Genomic DNA, 19,548 nt, shown 5'->3' on the forward strand with positions numbered 1-19,548 from the left:
TGTTATTTTTTTTTCCAGCACGACAAAGCACAGAGAAAATAACCAGCAGTCTTGCTGATGGTTCTTTCCAAGTCAGACAAGATAACAAAAAATCACATGCTCTTAAAAAAAATCTAAGAGAAGCATGTACCCAGCTCGAATTTTTTTTGTCAAAATTGTGCCTGTATCGAATGACTTGTACCATGGATGGAGGAAGGGAGGACGACTGAGACAAAACTGAACAGACAATCCTGGTAGAGGGCGCTGTCTAGTGTTATCATGACAAAACGTTGACATATGGAGGACGTACGTACCGTGAGCGGCAGACTGCAATGATGTTTGCAAGCTAGCTGAAGCGGCTACGATACTCATTTGTTTTTTTCTTCCGAATATCGAAATGGACTTAAAAAAACCACCGGGCTGAGGTAACCCCATGCGACGTGACATAACAGGCTTTAAATTTCCCACAATTTCTATACGTATTAATTCCTCAGTCATTAATATATTAATATAACTTTGGAATGGTTTAATTAGCCTAGCTAGTATAGGACGTGTTGGCAGTAACTTAATGAATGCAATATCACTGAACAGAAATCGCAAACGTGGGTGCAATCTATCGACATTAAATCGTAAAATCTACAGATTTATGGCGAGGTCAAGATAGTGCATGTTTGTTTATGCTGTGGTTTACAGTGAGTGGATACTGCATGTCGCAGCAGTAAATAAAAGCAAAATCTGCAAAAGTTTACTGATGCCTGTCACGCAAGAGAGGACCCTACAGCGACTGGAACAAGTCTAAGCAGTATTATAAGCCTTGCACTTTGACCCAACGTCTCAAAGATGCAAGGAACCGTTCACTTGTGAAACAGATCAATTCAATGTATGAAAAGATCTTGATATATGTGTCACTCATGTCTTTTATCCGCAAACTTGAGCTTCATCGTTGATCCGTACATGTGTTCTTTCCCTCTAGTCTGATAACAGGCCCTACACCAGATCAGAAAGGAGACGTCCGTACATGTACATCCCACCACAGAGCAAGGAACAGACTAGACTATCGATCGTAACGGTAGTGCACAGCACCAATGTGCGAACATTGCATGCAGTATGTTGATGCCTGATTTTATGAGAGACTGAACTCAACTCAGTCAACAATGGCTGTCCGTATTTGCACCAGACTGTCCCGCTCCAAGCTAGTTGTTTTCATCCTTCTTTTGGCTGTAGCTGTGGTGGGAACGGTGGGCCTGATGTACACAATGCATGCCCCGAGCGGAGTTGGTAAGTTGCAGCGATGGGCAAGTAAGCCGCTTAAAATTGTCCTTTGCTTTTGTCAGCGCTTGTGTATGCCTGACATTGACAACTAGCCATGAGTTGAGATACTATGGATGACTAATGTACATTTTGTACATGTACGTGTACCCGTATTAAGAACATGTACTGTTCTGTGTTTCCGTGCTTTAGAGCCACTGGTCTACATGTACATGTATCTAGTACCTCCATGGTCGTCTTTGGTCGAATCTACATGTACAGTGTACGCGCTAATTTAATACGGTTGGTCATTCAGTGTCTTGTGTCTTGACATCTGACCTAGCCCCATACTCGACCTACTTCATCGAGAAAGATCTTCATAATGCAAGACTATATGGGACTTTCATATACACGTATAGCGACGTGTGAAAGTCCTTTCAATGACCAAGCATATCCGGCCAGTATGAACGATACAGCCAAACGAAGTACATGTACATGTACGAGGCCTGTTTAAACACTAACATCACAAAATGATAATTTAAAATTCACTTGCAGGATGCTAGTTCGTTTGTATTTTCTGATTGAATGAGAGCACGCCGCGTGGATGTTTTAAACCTCCTTAACCAGTTAACGTTTCCCCTGAATCAGGACAAAATGAAATTCTGCTCGCGTCTCTGTCTGTATTTAAATTCTTGTCAAACAAACATGAATATTTCACAAATATATTTAGGATATTTTGTTTTAACACAGATCGTTATTCACAAGAAGATAAAATCAGGGAGTAGTAAAAAAAAAAAGACTAAACAAAAAAAGGGGGAGTTATGGTTTTTGTCACCGATAATGGACGAAATAGACGAAATCATTACCGGCATTATTGGTTTATCCTCATAATTATAACTCTCTCACAATTTTCCAGTGGATGTCAGCAAAACATTAAAAAGTTGACATGGACCAGTTCGATCAGACCCCGGTTCTTGTTCATTATGTTATTGGGTTTGAAAATTGTTATCGAACATTGTTTTCGAGGAGAACCTTTCAAACACCAGAAGTAGAAACTATTGTTATTCTGAAGTGATCTCAATTGCAAACTAGATAATTGTTTTTGATACCGTTTAACTAATACGGCGTTTTGCTTTGTGTTGCAGGGAACCGAGGAAAGATATTCACGATTTTTTCTTTGTTTTACTCTCGTAGATTTTTCCAAAGTCAAGGTTGATCGTGTCCCCATCAGGGCTCCTGGCCCAGATTTTCTCCGACTGGAAGACGATTGGTGGGATGGATTGCAGAAAAATGCTTTATTCAAGAAAACCAAAACAATTGATAGTGTCAACAGATCTAGATCCGAATCGAGCGAGATTGAGGTAAGGATTGAACAAATTGTATTCAAAGTTTACTATAATTTAAGATTTACCTTGATCTATACCTGGGGTATAGTTTATTAAGACACTTGGGTTTAAAGCAATATCTCAGAGAGTTCAGTCAAAGGATTTATTATGTGGCTAACTGGACTAGTGTTTCGTTACATCTGCGTTACATGGGATTGTAATAAAAAAAACACTCACGCAATCGTGATTATCCATGTTCTTTTTTTTGACGATTTAGGAGGACACGGAAGAGATGAGTTTCGCTGTTGCCAAGACATGGAAAAGAGCAACAAAGATGCCTAACCCGGACACGAAAACAGATGCAGTGTCACTGGACATTATGGCCAGTACTAGCCGAAATCAAGTACAGACGTCCAAGACACTTGCCAATGAATCCTGTGACAAAACCTGCCGTTGGTGGCGTGAGCAAGAGCGCCGCCAACGGCGCGTCCAGGAGACTTGCGCTGATGCGTTGCACAAGCGGACGCAGCCGGTGGTGCACTACTACCTAACGTCGCAGACTCTCCGCACCATGACGCACCTTCTGGTGCTAGACTCGCACAAGCTCATCTACTGTTACGTCCCGAAAGTCAGCTGCACCAATTGGAAGCGGATTTTTCTCGTTGCCAAGGGGATCTTCCCCTCCGTCCAAGACATCGAGCAGCGGAGGACCCACTTAGCAACCGATGCGCTCATGCGCACTTTGAGCTCCTACCCACTGCAGACTGCCAACCGTCTTCTCAAAGAGTACAAGAAGTTCATGTTCGTCCGTCATCCTTTCGAGCGCATTCTCTCGGCTTACATTGACAAATTTCAACTGGACTACCCAAGTAGTAAGCACTTTAGAGAGACCAGTGCTGTCGAGATAGCGCGTTACGGTGACTTAAGCAAGACGTCTAGACTCAAAGATGGAACCTTGAACATCACCTTCCAACAGTTCTCCCGCTTCGTCAGTGACCCGATAAACCAAAACCTGGAACCGCACTGGCAGGAAATGTACCGCCAGTGCCAACCATGCATGATACAGTACGACTTCATAGGCAACTACAGCTCTCTCAAAGAAGATGCCGATTTTATCATTAAGACTACCAAATTAAACCAGCCCTTTCCCGAATCCACCAACCCAACTGGAAGCTCCAAGCAGAGTAAGATAAAGAGGTACTTCTCTCAGTTGACAGAGGATGAAATCGACGCACTTTACCAACGCTACTCTACCGATTTCCATTTATTTGGGTATAGCGTACCTCCTTACATATCAAACAGGACTTTCAGTTGAGCAGTCAGAACTCTCAGTTGGGCCAAGAAAGCTTTCACATTCCTATTTTGATTCACGACACCTTAAGACATTGTCCAATCATGTATTAATTGTTACTGATGTTGCTTCATTTTCTCTTTATAACTCGAGGAGTATTATTTAATCATTACCATTAGGCTCCATGAAGTATAAGGAGATGAATAATCAATGTGTGCTGAGGTCCATTTAAAGATTTTATATTTGATGTTTTATAGATTCTTTAGAGCAAAACTCAAAATTTCTTGAAGTGATTGAATAAGATGGACTACTGGTGATGTCAAACACAGTGATGTTAAGTATGTCAAATTTGACACAATTACCAAACAAGTAATAATAAAAGATCGATCATTTATTTCAGCATCGTTGTTGTACCGACAGTAAAAACCACTTAAGTATTTTTTGGCTGAACTTGTTTTGTAATAATGTTCATTTTTGTATTAACAATTATGTTAAAAGGGGGGAAAAGCACTGTCAGTTGGAACAGGGGACAATAAATAAGCGAGATGTATTGCTACATCTAGAGGCAAAAGCCATCTGTGCAAAATAAAACTGGATGCTGGATTCGACGACTTCCTCCCCTCCCATAGCTATCTGGACTGTTAATGCTAGCAGCACAATGGTGATCAACGTATTTATGGGAAGCAGGATGCAAAACAAAATGGTAGCCTAAATCTACGTTGCCCTTTTCTTAGTTGTAAACAAATGAATCCGTAAGCTAACAATTAATTATTATTTTTTTAACTCAAGTCCATCTATTAAATGGATAAAAATCAGAACAAACCACATTAATCATGCAAACAAAACGGCAACGGACGGTTATAATAATCACCACTCAGCACAATATAACCCGAAATTGAAGAGACACATGTCGTCGCGCAATAAGCTCCGTGCACGAGTATAGAGGGCGCTGTGCAACTACCACATGGTTAGTTGATGGCGCCACATTTCGCCGGTGTACGTGCATTTGTCGGGTCCATTTTATGAGGAACGCAGAGAGTTTATGCAAACCGGGAGACGCTGGTTCCCCGCAATTTTCCAGAAAGCAGTGAGTGCAATTAATTTGCTGTCGTTCAGATGCACTGCTATCACCGAAATAAAAACTTTTACCCAGTGCTATATACATCAAACTCTGCCAATTGTCCGAATATTAAACCTGGGATAAAAGAGTTCAAGAAGTTAATAAAACTGGAGATAAGTACCCGATGAATGTTCGTCTTGAAACGATTACAACAGAAGTACATTATTTCATTCACTCCCAGTGGCTCCGTCTAATATCTTACAAATGATTTAAAAGTCCAAGAGATCTCCCCCAGCCCCTCCACCACTACCATTGTCATTTCCCTGATGAACCGTTTGGCTTCTGCACGACGACCCACAATCTTCGGATGGACTGGCTTCGGAGGCCCAGCTCACGATCAGCTCATCCGGGCTGGCTGGCACGTCTTGGTCATCGCTACCAGAAGACGAGTTTTCCAGGAAAGTAGTGTGTCCACCTCCCGTCATACCAGGCTCCTCCCCCTCTGAACTGGACGAGTCGAACGGCAGCAGCACCGGGTTGATGTTAGTGCGCCCTCTAGGCAAAGGAGGCGGCGGGTAGGGCAGGTTCAACTGGGCTTCGTCTGTTCGTCCGTTTCTGTCTTGCTCTCGATCCCGTTTACGATTGGGGTTGCGCTGTTTGCTTCCATTAGCGGAGCATTTACAGGACGTTGTGGAGAACGTGTAGCCCTTGTTGCAAGCTGGCTGTAGACACCGATTATCCATCACACATCTATTCATTAAAAACAAAAAAGACAAGGTCATTTCAATGAAGAGTTTAATTGATGTTAAGTTCCTTCGATTTGCTTTAAGCTCTTGCCTAATAAAGATCTTCAAGTGGTTCGAGAGGATGAGCCGTAGTCTGAGAAATGACCATGATTCAACGGAAGTGTAGATGACACATTACTACTCACGAAAGCCAAAGAAGGACAGATCGTGTGCGCATTTTTAACCGTGTGCCGCCGAACCGGAGCGTCTGAGGTACGCAGCTGACTTCGTGCACCCATGCTCAGCTCAGCTGAGCATGGGTGCACGACCAAAATGGCGCTGAAGTGTCCTTCAATGACAGTCATGGCATACTAATTAAAATGAGCTCATTGAAGTTCAAACTTCAAACTCACGTGCACTCGGTGGCGGCCATTCTCCTTCGTGAGCGCTTGATCTTCTTGCACCCGCTATCTTTTTGGTCGCACCTACAATCACAGGTATCCGGGTCCTGTATGTACGGCCTAGGGCAGGGCTTGTTGCACAGACATCGGCACGTGACCTCATCAAAAGTCATGGTTTGTGAGCAGATGGTTGGTTGGCAGAGTGGTACCTGCGACCTATCCTTGCAGACACACTCTGTGTCGGCGTAGACAGAGTGTTTGACGTAGCGGGCGTCCTTGTGTTTGGAGTCGGGCCTAACTGTCATGATGATAAACTGATAAGGAATAGAACAGAAAGGAAAAGGATGGTTGCAAAGTTCGATTTAGATGATGCTCCCATACGTAAAGTAAGTTTACTGCTGTAATCTGGATGTTCCTACAAAGTATCTTTTTTCCCTATCAACCCATTTTTGTTTTAATTTTAATACATTAAACAATGACTTCTACACTTGGAAGATTTTAAAGTATCTCCCACATAAGATACGTCGCTACAGACTTCCAACTAAACTCCATCCCTAATCCTGCACACTAAACAGCTTTTGAAGAGGGTAGAAATGTTCACAGCTTCTCCGGCACATCTGTTTCACCCTTATATTTTATTCAGGCCCACAATGTGAGGCGTCTTGTAAAGATAGATAAAGAGACTGCACATTAAGTCATATGATCCATCATGTTTGTTGACTGCTCAAAGGCTAATGATTGGTACATCTACTCACCGACTTTGTGATGTTCTGCCTGGTGGTCTCCTTCCCTACGCACGGCGCACCGTCCTGACAGCACCCGCTCCCCTCACACCGTCGCACCTTGGTGCATTCAGGGTACACGTAGACCAAGCCACCACGTGTCAGGTTCAGCTCCTCGTACATGTCTATCAGGACTGGGAGGGGCTCGCGACATTGCACACTGACGCCATGCCGGCCAACCTCCTCCATCTCTGTGGTAAAACGATAAAAGTCACGTCAGGAAGTTACAAGACAGAATCTGGAACTCTTTGATGACCCTGGTTAGTCAAATACCAAGGAACGATCTTAAACGTATATAGGCCTATACGAAATGCACTGGTACAACTTTTTGGACAAGTGGTTGACAAGGCCATTTTCGAGCCATTCTTAACATTGTATTCTAGTTAGACATTTCAAATGTATTTCAGTAACTTTTAAACATTTTGTTTGGCATAGTTTAGGCTAAATGGAAATATTAAGATGACGTACCCTGTTCGGCAGTTTCTGGTGTAAACGTGGGCCGATCAGCCTGCCCCACGCCCTGCGTCCTGCCGGTACGCCAGGCGTTCTGTACCGACTCATTCACCATCTTGGTCCAGCGTGATTTGACGGAGTCCACGGGGAAGAAGACCCGTAGGAACTCCTCTGGCGTCCGCACCTGGGCCATCTTACGGGCGACTTCCATCTTGTATTCCTGAAAAGAATCAAGCGGAGTGAGTGTCTGATAGGCGAAACAAAATAAAGTCATTATCTTACTGCATAGAGAGCCTGCATAGAGCGCCCACTACGGACAGGTTACCTTATTTAATTTCAGCGTCAATGGATGCGTTCGTTAAGCTCACCCGGGTCGACACGGGTCAGCACCGTGCCGTTCGATTAGCTCTGACGTCATTCTCGGGGCTCACCGCACCCGGGTCAGCCACCACAGACCTTGCTCATGGAGTAGAGTCACTGGTGGAAGTACGTCACGCATGCGTTGTTCGTTCCCAAGAAACGGACAGATATGGCGGCCGGACAGCGGAAACCTCAAGTGGACTTAAAAGTTGACTTTATTAGAAGTCTAAAGGTAATTATTTATTGAGTTCATTGCAACTTTTGAGGCTATAATTTCAGCCCAACTTTTTTGAGTTTTGCAATTGACTAAAAAAAGCAGTAAATCTCAAACTAAGACCCAATCCGAAACGGGCGTTATGTCAGTGGCTACGGCCACGGCTAAGGGCGTCACGTGAGGATCATGATGGCCGGTGTGGCAGGTAATTCTGTCCCCCCTGGTAAATGTGTCCCCCGGACAGATCTACCGGGTCGTGACCCGGTAAATCTGTCCGGGGGGACACTTTTACCTAGGTAAACCTGTCCCCCTCTAGGTAAATCTGTCCCCCTGCACGACGTTAAATATGTCCCCCCTGGTAAATGTGTCCCCGTGCAACGTCACAAGTCTAGCACCCACACTGTATATTAGTAAAGTTATTAACTGTTTTTGCGCGGCGCCTTGCTAAATTCGGGAATGGTGCTTACGGCAAAGCACAACTCCCGTTTTGATGACGACTTCGGGAGCGAGCGATTTGCATGGTGGGCGTGCGCGCGAGTGTACCGCACCTAGGGCGTGAGGGCGCTAGCGATAGGTTGAGTATTACTACGCGTGCCTTTTCTGCTTTCTCGCAGAAACATAGATCGGTTGATTAACATCTAAACGTTAATTTCATTTTGATAATCATTGATGAAGGGTGGAAAAATCTAAAAATGTATACCCTGTGCGCTGAATTCATTATAATAACATCAATATAACAACTTATGCGTGCAAAACCAGGGGGGACAGAATTAACTGGAGGGGACAGAATTACCTGGAGGGGGACAGAATTAACGGGACATGGGGGACACTTTTACCTAGGTAATTCTGTCCCCCCGGACACTTTTACCGGGGGACAGAATTACCGTCCACACCGGCGGTTGAGCGTTCGGTTAGCCCGGCTGACGTGGCTGACCCGTCTGCTTTTACCCGTGTCGACCCGGGTGAGCTAAACGAACGCACCCTATGAAAGTACACAGAGTATAGTCATGGGTATCACAGAGGAACAATGACTTTCCACCGAGGTGGCGCTCTGTTCAAGCTCTGTATAGACCTTATGCGTTAAGGCGGAGTCAGGGAGCAATGGTTCCGTATTGCTTGGATAGGCATGAGTAAGCCTTGTGTGCATTCATTGTCACTAAATTAGAATAACAAAGAACAGCCTAAGAGACACCTACAACGCATGAGGTTTACTAGTCTCCCTATAGTCTAGTGACGTAATGGACAAAAATCAAACAGGCAAAAACGAAGATTTTGGAGTTTTCACTGGCCTAATACAGATAACACGCTATGATTACGCACAATTCAAGAATCTGGGTTACGAGAAAACACCCTCATGACATAAAATGCAATCCTAGGCCTAAATAGTTCCAAGTTTATTTTATATGAGTGTTTCAGGCCATTCACCTCAGCCCCCTTCTACAATGGAATGCGAGAATTTCGTGCCCCGCCTCATCTTAAATACTGAGGGAATTAACCTACTTTTTCTTCGTCTTTATGGTGCAATAAAATTTAGGGCGATTTCACCTTAAAGTGGTTTACAATGCAACAACGCGTAAAGATAGCATTCCTGCGTTTCAATTATTTACAATATTTTTTTTTCTTTTGGAGTAAATCCTTTTCAAGAGCCCTCTTGAGACGTGAAAGCATAGCCAAGCTAGGCGCCCTTCATAACAATTTGAAATATGCGGTTTTATGGTCATTTGGTAATGCTTTCACAATAAATTGAAAAATAATTACCCCAAAGATACCACGAGTATACAAAATATTTTTCCAACACTCGGGGTTTGAAAGAATGTTCACTTTTAGCCAGGGACCAACTGAAGAGAACTCTTTCGTGTTTTTTTTTTCTATGTAACTAACAATGTGCACTCAACGATCGGGACCAAAGAACAGTTACTGCTAAGAAGAATATTTGGTGAAACAAAATGTGCTATTAATTAACAAACATCGGGCAAAGTGTGCTATTAACAAAGATCGGGCCTAGAACAAATCAAGATCAATACACGGTATGACCTTTCGAGTTCGATTGGAGACTTCTTTTTTGCTAAGAAATATCTCTTGTGCTTGTCATATCCACTAGTAGGCCCCAGGGTACATATCACAGGGGTCACAGGAATGTAGGCCGGATATAGGCCTACATGTACTTAGCACACATACTACATGAACTGATCTATGGAGTCTTCTTGTATGCCTACCCATGTTCTACGACGTCTCAGGAACACTATGTTTAGGCCAAGATCATGACCTTCTTTTTCATGTCCTTGTCTATAAAACACCCCGACTGACGATTGTAATCGCTCTTTTCTAATCATGAGCGACATAATTAAATTGTCCGCCGGGTATAGGAGGCTGCACATAATTTATCATGTGTATCAAGCCAACTTTTTAAGTGGCCAAAAAAACTCTCAAAGTTTTACGTATACAAACCCCTGGCGTCAGAGGACCCGGACCATTTTTTTTACGAGAGTGTGTACTGTATATATGGGCCTTTTTAGAATTAACAAAAAAAATTATACTGAAAAGTTATTTTTTTCCCAAGTTTAAAACTCGTACTTGACAGTTTAATTAAGGTTTATACGCCTTGCTAGACTTTTAAGGTTGCTCGGAGCACACTTTTTTTTTAATTGGAGAATATTTTTTGGGGGTGCGTTTTTGAACTCTGCAAATGTGCTAACAATGGATTAACACGTTTAAAGTTGACTGCATGAATCTGATTTTACTATCTCTATTTCCTTATAGAAATATGGTGTAAGATAAGTGTGTAGTACTTCACGCATTGCATGTGATGGTATAAGGTACGGTGTGAACTTGAATTTCCCTGTATGTACAAAACGGAAGCTGCCTCGGGTGAAATATGGTGCTCAGAACAATTACGATGAACCTTGTACCGACTTACCGAACAATGAAATTAAGTGACCTTGTAATGTGAACCCAAAGAGGACAAGTAATTTTGGAACGATTTGAACTGCATGAAATGAACCTCATGCCCTTTAAGTATACAGCTATATAAATTAAGCCATGGAAATTAATGTCAAACTCAGGAAGCATGACAACATTTTATAGTGATTAAAATTGACATTTTTATGTCCCACCCGAAGTTCCAGACCTTGTAATTTTGATCTGAAGTGAGCACGGACTTTTTTTCTAACGTGTAGCCAACTCATTCAATTTCCTTATACCGTTGCCAAAATTCCTCGTGTTATCCAACGTTTTGCAATCCGTTTATTTAAGGTAAAATGTCAGTGCTCTGTGTAAACTTAATTGGTAGCATAACAGAAAGTTCAAGAGGTTAACATTATGTCGGCTCAATACACGATTTAGTGATAGTTTCTTGGAATACTGGCTGCGCTTTGTGTACACACAGTCTACCGTGTCCCCGACATGTCACCATCAGGTAAAACTGCAGTCACAGCGCACGTTTTACAAGCGCTTTGACTCACCATGTCACGAATAATTATTATCGACAGAACAGTAATTCAACGTTTCCGTCCCGAATTCCGTCTAACTTCTACGAACCAAAAATCTGAATTGAATGCAATGGGTTACTTGGGATCGGTCCAAAAACAATACCATTCATCAGATGAATTTAAACGAGGAAACAGAACGACAATGCTTCCTCAAAATGTAGGCCCTACGTAACCGATTATATTATTTTCAGTTGTTTAATGTGACCTCTTCGGGACTGGGTTCAGGGTCAACTGAAATATTTGCAGTCTTCAAAACAACAATTCAGTTGTTAATGAAAACAAAGCAACATTTACCAAACAACTTTCAGTTATTCAGTTATACGCGTATTTACAGCGACGACATTCTACAATGTCTAACAATTATGAATAAATTATTTCTATGGTAGCCTCTAAAATCATGAAGAAAATCTCTGAAAATTAATCACCCATACTGGGCTTTTTAATATGATTCAGTATTTACACTCTTCATCTGAATAAAAACATTATCAACACTGGGATCCATAGCGTTCTGTGTATTAGATCTAAAATACAATTCCTTCAAAAAGTGGTAGTACGTCAGTCTGAACAAGTTTCAAGACTAACTTCCCCACGACTATAAATACGCCGATTCCCAACTTAGTTAAGGTTGATTATCGATGTTGGTATGTTGGCATAACTATAAACTTGTAGATAGACACGGTAGAGCTATGTATGCCAGGAGGATTTACACAATGATGTCACATTAGTTGGATTTCCCGCAGTCATTTTGAATTCCCATTCGCAGTGAGGAGACTTTAGTATAGGCCTCTACATATACTTGGCTCTATGGTCATAATGTTATACAGGTTTTAAGACAGATAGGAGACACTACGTTTTATACAGAGGTAAAACTATCGCTCTACAGGTATCATTGAATTCGAAATTCAGACTAATGCAGGTTTAGTTATACACTAGTTCTGTACCTTTATTAGAATCGACCTTACCGCTAAGTTCTTGATTGCCTGTGGCGACATGGGAGAGCTCATCCTCCGCCGAAGCAGGCTTCGTCTACTGCTAGCCACCATCATTGCAGATGTCTCAGATTGGACCCGGGTACTACCTCCGCCCACTTCTGCCTTAGCCCGGGGCTTGGCCAACGATAAAGACGCATGTACACCGAGTACTAGGAGCAACAGTCTGCAGTATGTTATCGACCGGTAGGCATCCATCATGGTGCGATATCGTGTTTGCTTGCGGCGTAATGCTTATGTCTTTATGGTAGTTGTGAAATATAATTTGGTTTGCACACAATGCACAGGTTTGCTTTGAACGTAAATGGCCGTTACTAACGGTCACGAACCATTGTTTACGACTTCGTCCCCCGGCTCCACCGTACTTTTTGGATATCTCGTCTGAGCACGACGGATTAAATTTATGTAGTTGCGCAGTTCGAGTCTGGGATGTCCTCCTGTGCTTTGCTTACCAACGGAAATACAACGGGGTCACCAACTTCCGACTTCGGCATGCCCTCCACTAGTTGGTATCAGCTGGAATGTTTTGATTTCCACGATTATGATTGGCAACCAGCTTTTGGGTAATTGCGAGTGCTGAGCGCACTTGACATGACATGGCGGTGTCATGAAGTGCGGGTCGAGTCTTCAACACGCTACTACAGTAGTTCTCGGGTTGTAGGCAATCGCGCATTACTGGCAACAGCTGTTGGGCATACTATACGTGAGTCACGACCCAACTCCGGCTCCTGTCTAGTACTACAAATAGATTTTGTCTTACTCGTTGTCATTTCAAGATTCTCGCTGGACTCCTCGAAGTTACCGCGAGTGTCATCCAATCACTCGGACGCGTCCTAATAACCTGCGGTGTACCGCACATGTCATTTCGATGTGCCAAAACACACCCCGAAGCAAGATGCGGTTTGCATTCGGAGGAAAATCAAACACCTTACCTTACTTGTCTCATGTACCTGTATAAGTATAGGCCTATGGTCAACCCAAATGCCTTTGGTTGCTAAATACAAATATCAAATTTCACATAGATTTTAAATGCTCTATTAAACCATAGAGCAAGGAAGACTAAAGACTCTATGATTAAACGGCCCATACAATTAATTTGGTTAGATCTATAATACAGAGGGGTCGTAGTCTTAATTCATCTGATTAATAAGTTAAGTACTCTAGGCCTGTGTCCAGCGTTGTCTGGGATCATTCAATAACCGTTCGCCTAAAGCACGTGCTGATGACCATATGAGATAACGCATCGGAGGTTGAGACCAATGGGCTGATGCATTATGCGCCATCAGTTCCCTCTTCCTGTAACTCGTCCTCAATTATATCATAGCGCCCCCTTTGGCTCGCTCCAGGCGAATGGTGGTGTAATACCTGTTGACAACAGATGTGGTGTGCATAGCCAAGCAATTTCTTCATACAGGTCGTTTTGTTTAACTATCAACTGCTCAGTGAAAAAAAGGATAAAACTGCACCCACTTTTGAACAAACGCAGTGTTTCGCTAATGTGATTGTGCCGCTGTGGCAGGTAATTCTGTCCCCCCTGGTAAATGTGTCCCCCCGGACAGATCTATCGGGTCGTGACCCGGTAAATCTGTCCGGGGGGACACTTTTAACTAGGTAAACCTGTCCCCCTCTAGGTAAGTCTGTCCCCCTGCACGACGTTAAATGTGTCCCCCCTGGTAAATGTGTCCCCGTGCAACGTCACAAGTCTAGCACCCAGACTGTATATTAGTGAAGTTATTAACTGTTTTTGCGCGGCGCCTTGCTAAATTCGGGAATGGTGCTTACGTCAAAGCACAACTCCCGTTTTGATGACGACTTCGGGAGCGAACAATTTGCATGGTGGGCGTGCGCGCGATACCGCACCTACGGGCCGCGCCAGGGCCGCGGCCGGGGACGGGGACAACATTGCACCAGCAGCAGGCCTGCGGCGCGGTGACCCGTGTCGCGTATAATTTTGCCAATTCTCCTCATTGAAGTCCGCCATGACAGTCACACGCGAATCGGCGGCTGATGCGCGTGCGCGCTAGCGATAGGTTGAGTATTACTACGCGTGCCTTCTTGCAGAAACATAGATCGGTTGACTAACATCTAAACGTTAATTTCATTTTGATAATTATTGATGAAGGGTGGAAAAATCTAAAAATGTATACCTGTGCGCTGAATTTATAACATCAATATAACAACTTATGCGTGCAAAACCAGGGGGACAGAATTAACTGGAGGGGACAGAATTACCTGGAGGGGGACACAATTAACGGGACAGGGGGGACACTTTTACCTAGGTAATTCTGTCCCCCCGGACACTTTTACCGGGGGACAGAATTACCGTCCACACCGCCCGTGGACCCGACATACAGGTCGTGCAATTTTTTGCAGTGAGTTTTAAGTAATGTCGCCCTCTATCGTTCATCTACTCACTACATTATTCAAACGAACATTTAGAGAAAGACTTTTATAATTGTAGCTTCTCCAGACATGTCACAAATTGTTGGGTTTTTTTTACAAACAGACCTATACCACAGGATGGATCAGAAAGCTCAAAAAGTCATGGTTTAAGCATGTACATGTATATACGGTGTAGTTTCGTACGGGAAAATAAGCCAAGAAATATGATTCGTATATGCAGGGGTTTCCCGTACGCACGGAAACATAATCCACAACGCTTTTAAATATCTTTTTTGTTCGATACATGTATATCTTATTTGACATCCCCCAAAACATTCAGTCTATATCGGGACACGATTAATTTACTGAATTTTTCATTTATTGGGGCACGCAATACCGCACAAAACGAGGCATCGGGGCACACATCGAGGCACACAACAGGGCACACAACGCTCATTGTAGTCTGGTTCCCAGACCAAAAGATTCTGACTATTCCCGATGGATCTTTATAGGTCCGGTAGCCTCCGGTAATACATTGTATTACAATTTACGTCACGTGACTAAAACGGGAGGAATTCCTCCTTTTTCTGAAAATTTCCGAAGTTTGCCGAATTCGTTTCGTCGACAATCGGATAGCGCCCGAGTATTTCCGAATATAATATAGGTTTAATTAACTGCTAATTGCTTATTATTTTTTTTTAAAATGAGTTGATAATTAATATTCATTGCTTTCATTTAGAAAACTTGAAATTCAACGACGATTTTGTGCATCAAATATACTCGGATCGTATGGGCGAACTTTTTGCTGCGTCATGTACAATTTGGATTTGACGACCGTTACTGAGATTTTCCAAAACTCGGTCTTCATTCGGCTCCGCCTGCTAACAGTGCTATTTGGGTGCCTAATTTTGAAGATCTCAGATCAACATTAGTCAATGTTATCATACAGAAACATCAAACTGTATTATCATAACTGTATGATATTACGAAGCAAGTGATTTACTTGATCAGACAGATCGAACATTAAAAGCTAAAAGTGATGAAGCGAAATCGGAAACGAAGCCGAGCTTTGAAAAAGGGCCATCAATGTCGTCATGTTTATTTTTAGCCAAGGAGGCTGCCTGACCTAAGATTCATCAGAAATAGTCAGAATCTTTTGGTCTGGGAACCAGACTACGCTAATTGAAATCGTCACTTTTTGGGTCTATTTAGATTGAATCGGGGTTTTTTTTTAAGGGATTGTGGTTTAAGAGTGTAGGAATCGGAAAAAAAAAATCAGGAACTGTTTTGTATTGATGTCAAAGAGCATCCTTTTTTATTATAAGAATGGATGTCATTGCTGGATGTAAACCGAAATGTTCCTATCCCATAACATTTATCAATGGAAATGATGCTTTATGTTCATCACTGCATGGTGCACATTAAAAATCACGACGATCTGAAGGACAAATTCTGTATTTCACCGTAACTATTAATTATACATGGTACAAAAGTATGTTTATTGAGTCAATATTGGATAACGATAAACACTCACTGATAGTATTTAAGCATTTTGTAACATTTCTAAAGGCAAGTATATAACCTAACTTTCATGTAAAGAGTAATAAAGCGATACTTTATGCAGAATGTAGAAAAATCTCTGGAAGATTTTTTTACCAAAACATTTTCAAACAAACCATAAATAAATAAAAAAAACTCACTACTAAGTGCCCTTTAACTTGAAAAAAAAAATGACTGTATTTCTTAGAGGACTTAGTTAAGTCCCATTTGCCTGTGCTAAAATCTCCAAATAATCCTCAACAACCACTTTACAACAAATCAATTGTAATAATATAATACTAATAATATTTCTCATTATGTACATGTACATTATCACCCGGAAAACCTGAATAGGTTTTCACCCATATTATAATACATGCACATGTACAAGTCGTTACAGATATTGGAAGAATAAATATATACATCTCATTAACTGGTCCATTACGTCCAGTGTTGTCGCACTCAGAAGGGTGAAATATATTATTATAAACCGCAGAAGCAATTTTAGTAACCGAAGATGTTTAGGTAACACGCCGCCTATCTTGGCAAAAATTGTAAGACTTTTGATCATTTTTACTCTGATTTGGGTTATTATTAAAGTGCGTCAAAGACCTTTTTAGATTTTGCATACAAATTCATTACAATCAATGCAAACGTTAGAAAACAAATTAGGCTGACGAAGCGCCGAAACGCTTTATCTAACAAGAATTAATATCATAATTATACTACTAATTAGCCTTATGTGTGATTCAAATATAAAACAGGTTATTTTTATATGAATGCACTGTACTGTACAATGTTAAACCGTTGCAATAAGCTGTCAAATTGTGCATGTCTAGCATTATTCAAAATAAAGACACTGGAAAATAAGTCAATACATTTAAAAACTCAGGAAAAGTACCTCAGGAAAATGTATAAATAATGAACAATAAAATTACATCTCTGTATTCTATTTTTTTTTAAATAATGACGTGGTGCACTTTTGACAAAATTAACCGTTCTTGTCACAAAAGAATTAGTATTTTAATTAAGGCTTGTTAGATATATCTAGCCCAAAGGAAAGTCGACTTGTGCTAAAGAAATATATTATAAATGAAATGAAACAAGTCACACGCTCAACAGGTGTAACATGACTCAGAATTCATTCCGTGCCCCGTTACTGCGCACGGTACGGATATCGTGTTGAACTACGGTCCAAATTAAGTCGACGCGACATTGCAATAACCTGACGTAGGCCTACGCATGGACATAATGTTTTAGCAAGCAGACTTTTTCCAAACCAAACTTAATATTCAGGCTCAGGTAGTTCTACAACATGCGCTTCGGACATGCTCATTGCCACGTGCGGTAGATGTGGTGTCGTAATTATACGGCGCATCCGTTGCCGAGTGTTTGCACTTGAAAATCAGTTTGAAAACCAAGAATTACCTGAAACTGAAGTCTTCATTTGTGATTTGTAGCGTCAGTGAAGTTCAGCTTGAGCAAGCTCCAATATTTACCCACGAGTAGTAACTCGTGTTGTCACATATCTCACCACACACAACGCTAAAAGTGACAACCGCTTCCCGCCGATTTGTGTTTGCTACCGAAGTAGTCACATGGTTATGTTTTGTCCATAAAGTAGAACGTGCGCCCTCAAGTGTTCGCATTTCGACTTGTAAAGTACCTCCTTCTTATATGCAGAGAAAGTTTTACAGGAAGTTTGCCAAGTAATGTTTATGTAGCAGTAGATTTAGAAACATGTTGGATAGGTTTATATGCAACCGTGAGGGTCAGAAAATAAGAATGCAATTCTTTTGGGAATGCCCCAAAATCTGATTCCTTCTTCCTACATAAGTATTTCGTTACTTTATACTTACAATCTGTTATCTGACATATGAAAGTACTTCTTGTTACTTGATGCTTTCGATACGATTACGAGTACACATTTGATGTTTTTAGTATTTCTATTTTAACTATAGAGTAATTTTTACATTTTAAAATGCGACTTCAGAGCTCATACTTTCTTACCAATAATTACATTTCATAACAGAATATACAGAATACATATGAAATTGTATTGAAAACAATGATAAAAAATAATGTTGAAATACCTATAAGCACCATTACATATCCCACGCCATCTCTTCATTACGAGATCCTTTATAATAAGTACACATATAATTTGGGGCTATTTTATCTACAGCATTAGCTGCTTGTCATGTCGTGAGCTATACAGGAGTCCAGTAGAAAGTATGTACCTGATGCGTTGTTGCATATGGACTATACAACAATGTAGCCAAATTGTCTGTATTAAGGCAAAATGCTGTTGTCATGCCTTTTATTTTGCAGTGGTACAAGCCTGTTGTTCTGTAGAATGTGCATGACACCCGAAAATGCTTTGGTCTATGGTCTGTTGGCCTGCCATCTCGTGTTTTGTTTTCTGTGATGTTTGCAGCTAATGTTAAAGAAGGTTATATGAGGGGATTGGACACTGAGATTTTCTAAAATGGAAACAAATCTTGCAGGAGGCAGACTGCCCAACTGTTGGCTATTCTCCATATGCTGGCAGGTCCTATTATGCTCTTAAGATAATAGAACTGGCCGGCTGTATCTTAGGTATAGCCTAACACTACCATCATGACACACAGTATAGCCCGTCCATGCAACACAACACCAGGCAAATAATAGTTCTTCAATGGGCCCTGTGAATTTGACAGAGAGGCTGAACGGGCAATTAGCCCCCGCTCACTCGCTTTGGATGTGCAGTCTCGCTTTGGATTCCAACATGGCGGAGCTAACTGTCCTGTGTGTATTCCCTAGTTAGTGATGTGAAGCTAACTCCACCGCCTCTCCTCCTGAACACACTTGCATTTGCTGGAGGAAAATCGGCCGTTGGCGCAGTTGGGGATGCCGCACATTCCTCTCCTTATACATCTAGATAAGAGATAAATCATACCAAAAATAAACACGATATGAATATATGGCAGTTCCCTCTTTACATTGCTTCTGCTACTATTTTTTTTGGGGGGAGGGGGGTGGAGTCACCTTAAAGTGTCACCAGAGCTACACGAATTCAATCCAATATTTCTCTTCTAAACTTGTACAAATCCGTGATCTTTAGAACGAAATTTAGGTAGTAAATGCAAAAGGCACTCTTCAATAAATGCGATGAGTTCCTCATTAAGGACACACTGTATTAGGCATGCACTTCTCACTCTAAGGCCAATTTAAAAACCCAATTTGATGCACGTGTAGTCAAAATATACCTTGATGTAACCCACAACGTTATGAAGACAAACAGTTATTACTGGGGTGGAACCATGCTCGCAC

At 41.8% G+C, this 19,548-nt stretch overlaps 3 protein-coding genes across 5 annotated transcripts in view; 1 reads left to right on the forward strand and 2 right to left on the reverse strand.

The window, feature by feature from the left end:
• The first annotated feature begins 728 nt into the window (after positions 1-728).
• Positions 729-4,293, forward strand: LOC119727518 (carbohydrate sulfotransferase 11-like). Its single transcript, XM_038199418.1, has 3 exons — positions 729-1,257; positions 2,422-2,588; positions 2,830-4,293. Exons 1-3 carry the CDS (start codon positions 1,134-1,136, stop codon positions 3,865-3,867), a joined length of 1,329 nt encoding a protein of 442 aa, XP_038055346.1. The 5' UTR covers positions 729-1,133; the 3' UTR covers positions 3,868-4,293.
• Positions 4,214-17,798, reverse strand: LOC119727516. 2 transcript variants are annotated; one of them, XM_038199415.1, is made up of 5 exons: positions 17,665-17,798; positions 7,280-7,484; positions 6,785-7,002; positions 6,042-6,343; positions 4,214-5,653 (listed from the first exon to the last, which is right to left on the reverse strand). In XM_038199415.1, the coding sequence occupies exons 2-5, from the start codon at positions 7,473-7,475 to the stop codon at positions 5,173-5,175; spliced, it is 1,197 nt and encodes a 398-aa protein (XP_038055343.1). In that variant the 5' UTR covers positions 7,476-7,484; positions 17,665-17,798; the 3' UTR covers positions 4,214-5,172. The 2 variants fall into 2 exon arrangements, with proteins under 2 accessions (XP_038055343.1, XP_038055342.1); XM_038199414.1 differs by lacking the exon at positions 17,665-17,798 and adding an exon at positions 12,289-13,211.
• The window catches only part of LOC119727517, a 30,155-nt gene continuing 26,587 nt past the window's right edge, over positions 15,981-19,548 (reverse strand). For both annotated transcript variants that reach the window (XM_038199417.1, XM_038199416.1), the window contains one exon: positions 15,981-19,152. In XM_038199417.1, coding sequence (XP_038055345.1) covers positions 19,053-19,152 — 100 coding nt within the window. In that variant the 3' untranslated portion in view covers positions 15,981-19,052. The remainder of the gene's footprint in view (positions 19,153-19,548) is intronic.

Source organism: Patiria miniata, unplaced genomic scaffold (genome assembly GCF_015706575.1).
Source record: "Patiria miniata isolate m_02_andy unplaced genomic scaffold, ASM1570657v1 HiC_scaffold_20, whole genome shotgun sequence".
NCBI classification, from domain to species: Eukaryota; Metazoa; Echinodermata; class Asteroidea; order Valvatida; family Asterinidae; genus Patiria; species Patiria miniata.

Excerpts from the sequence above, each read along its gene's own strand:
- LOC119727518 (XM_038199418.1), top strand. The coding sequence starts at position 1,134 with ATGGCTGTCCGTATTTGCACCAGACTGTCCCGCTCCAAGCTAGTTGTT. Across the intron at positions 1,258-2,421 it reads GCATGCCCCGAGCGGAGTTG|ATTTTTCCAAAGTCAAGGTT; the intron begins GTAAGTTGCAGC and ends TTACTCTCGTAG. Across the intron at positions 2,589-2,829 it reads CCGAATCGAGCGAGATTGAG|GAGGACACGGAAGAGATGAG; the intron begins GTAAGGATTGAA and ends TTGACGATTTAG.
- LOC119727516 (XM_038199414.1), bottom strand. The coding sequence starts at position 12,516 with ATGATGGATGCCTACCGGTCGATAACATACTGCAGACTGTTGCTCCTA. Across the intron at positions 7,485-12,288 it reads AGGCAATCAAGAACTTAGCG|GAATACAAGATGGAAGTCGC; the intron begins GTAAGGTCGATT and ends GATTCTTTTCAG. Across the intron at positions 6,344-6,784 it reads GGCAGAACATCACAAAGTCG|TTTATCATCATGACAGTTAG; the intron begins GTGAGTAGATGT and ends ATTCCTTATCAG.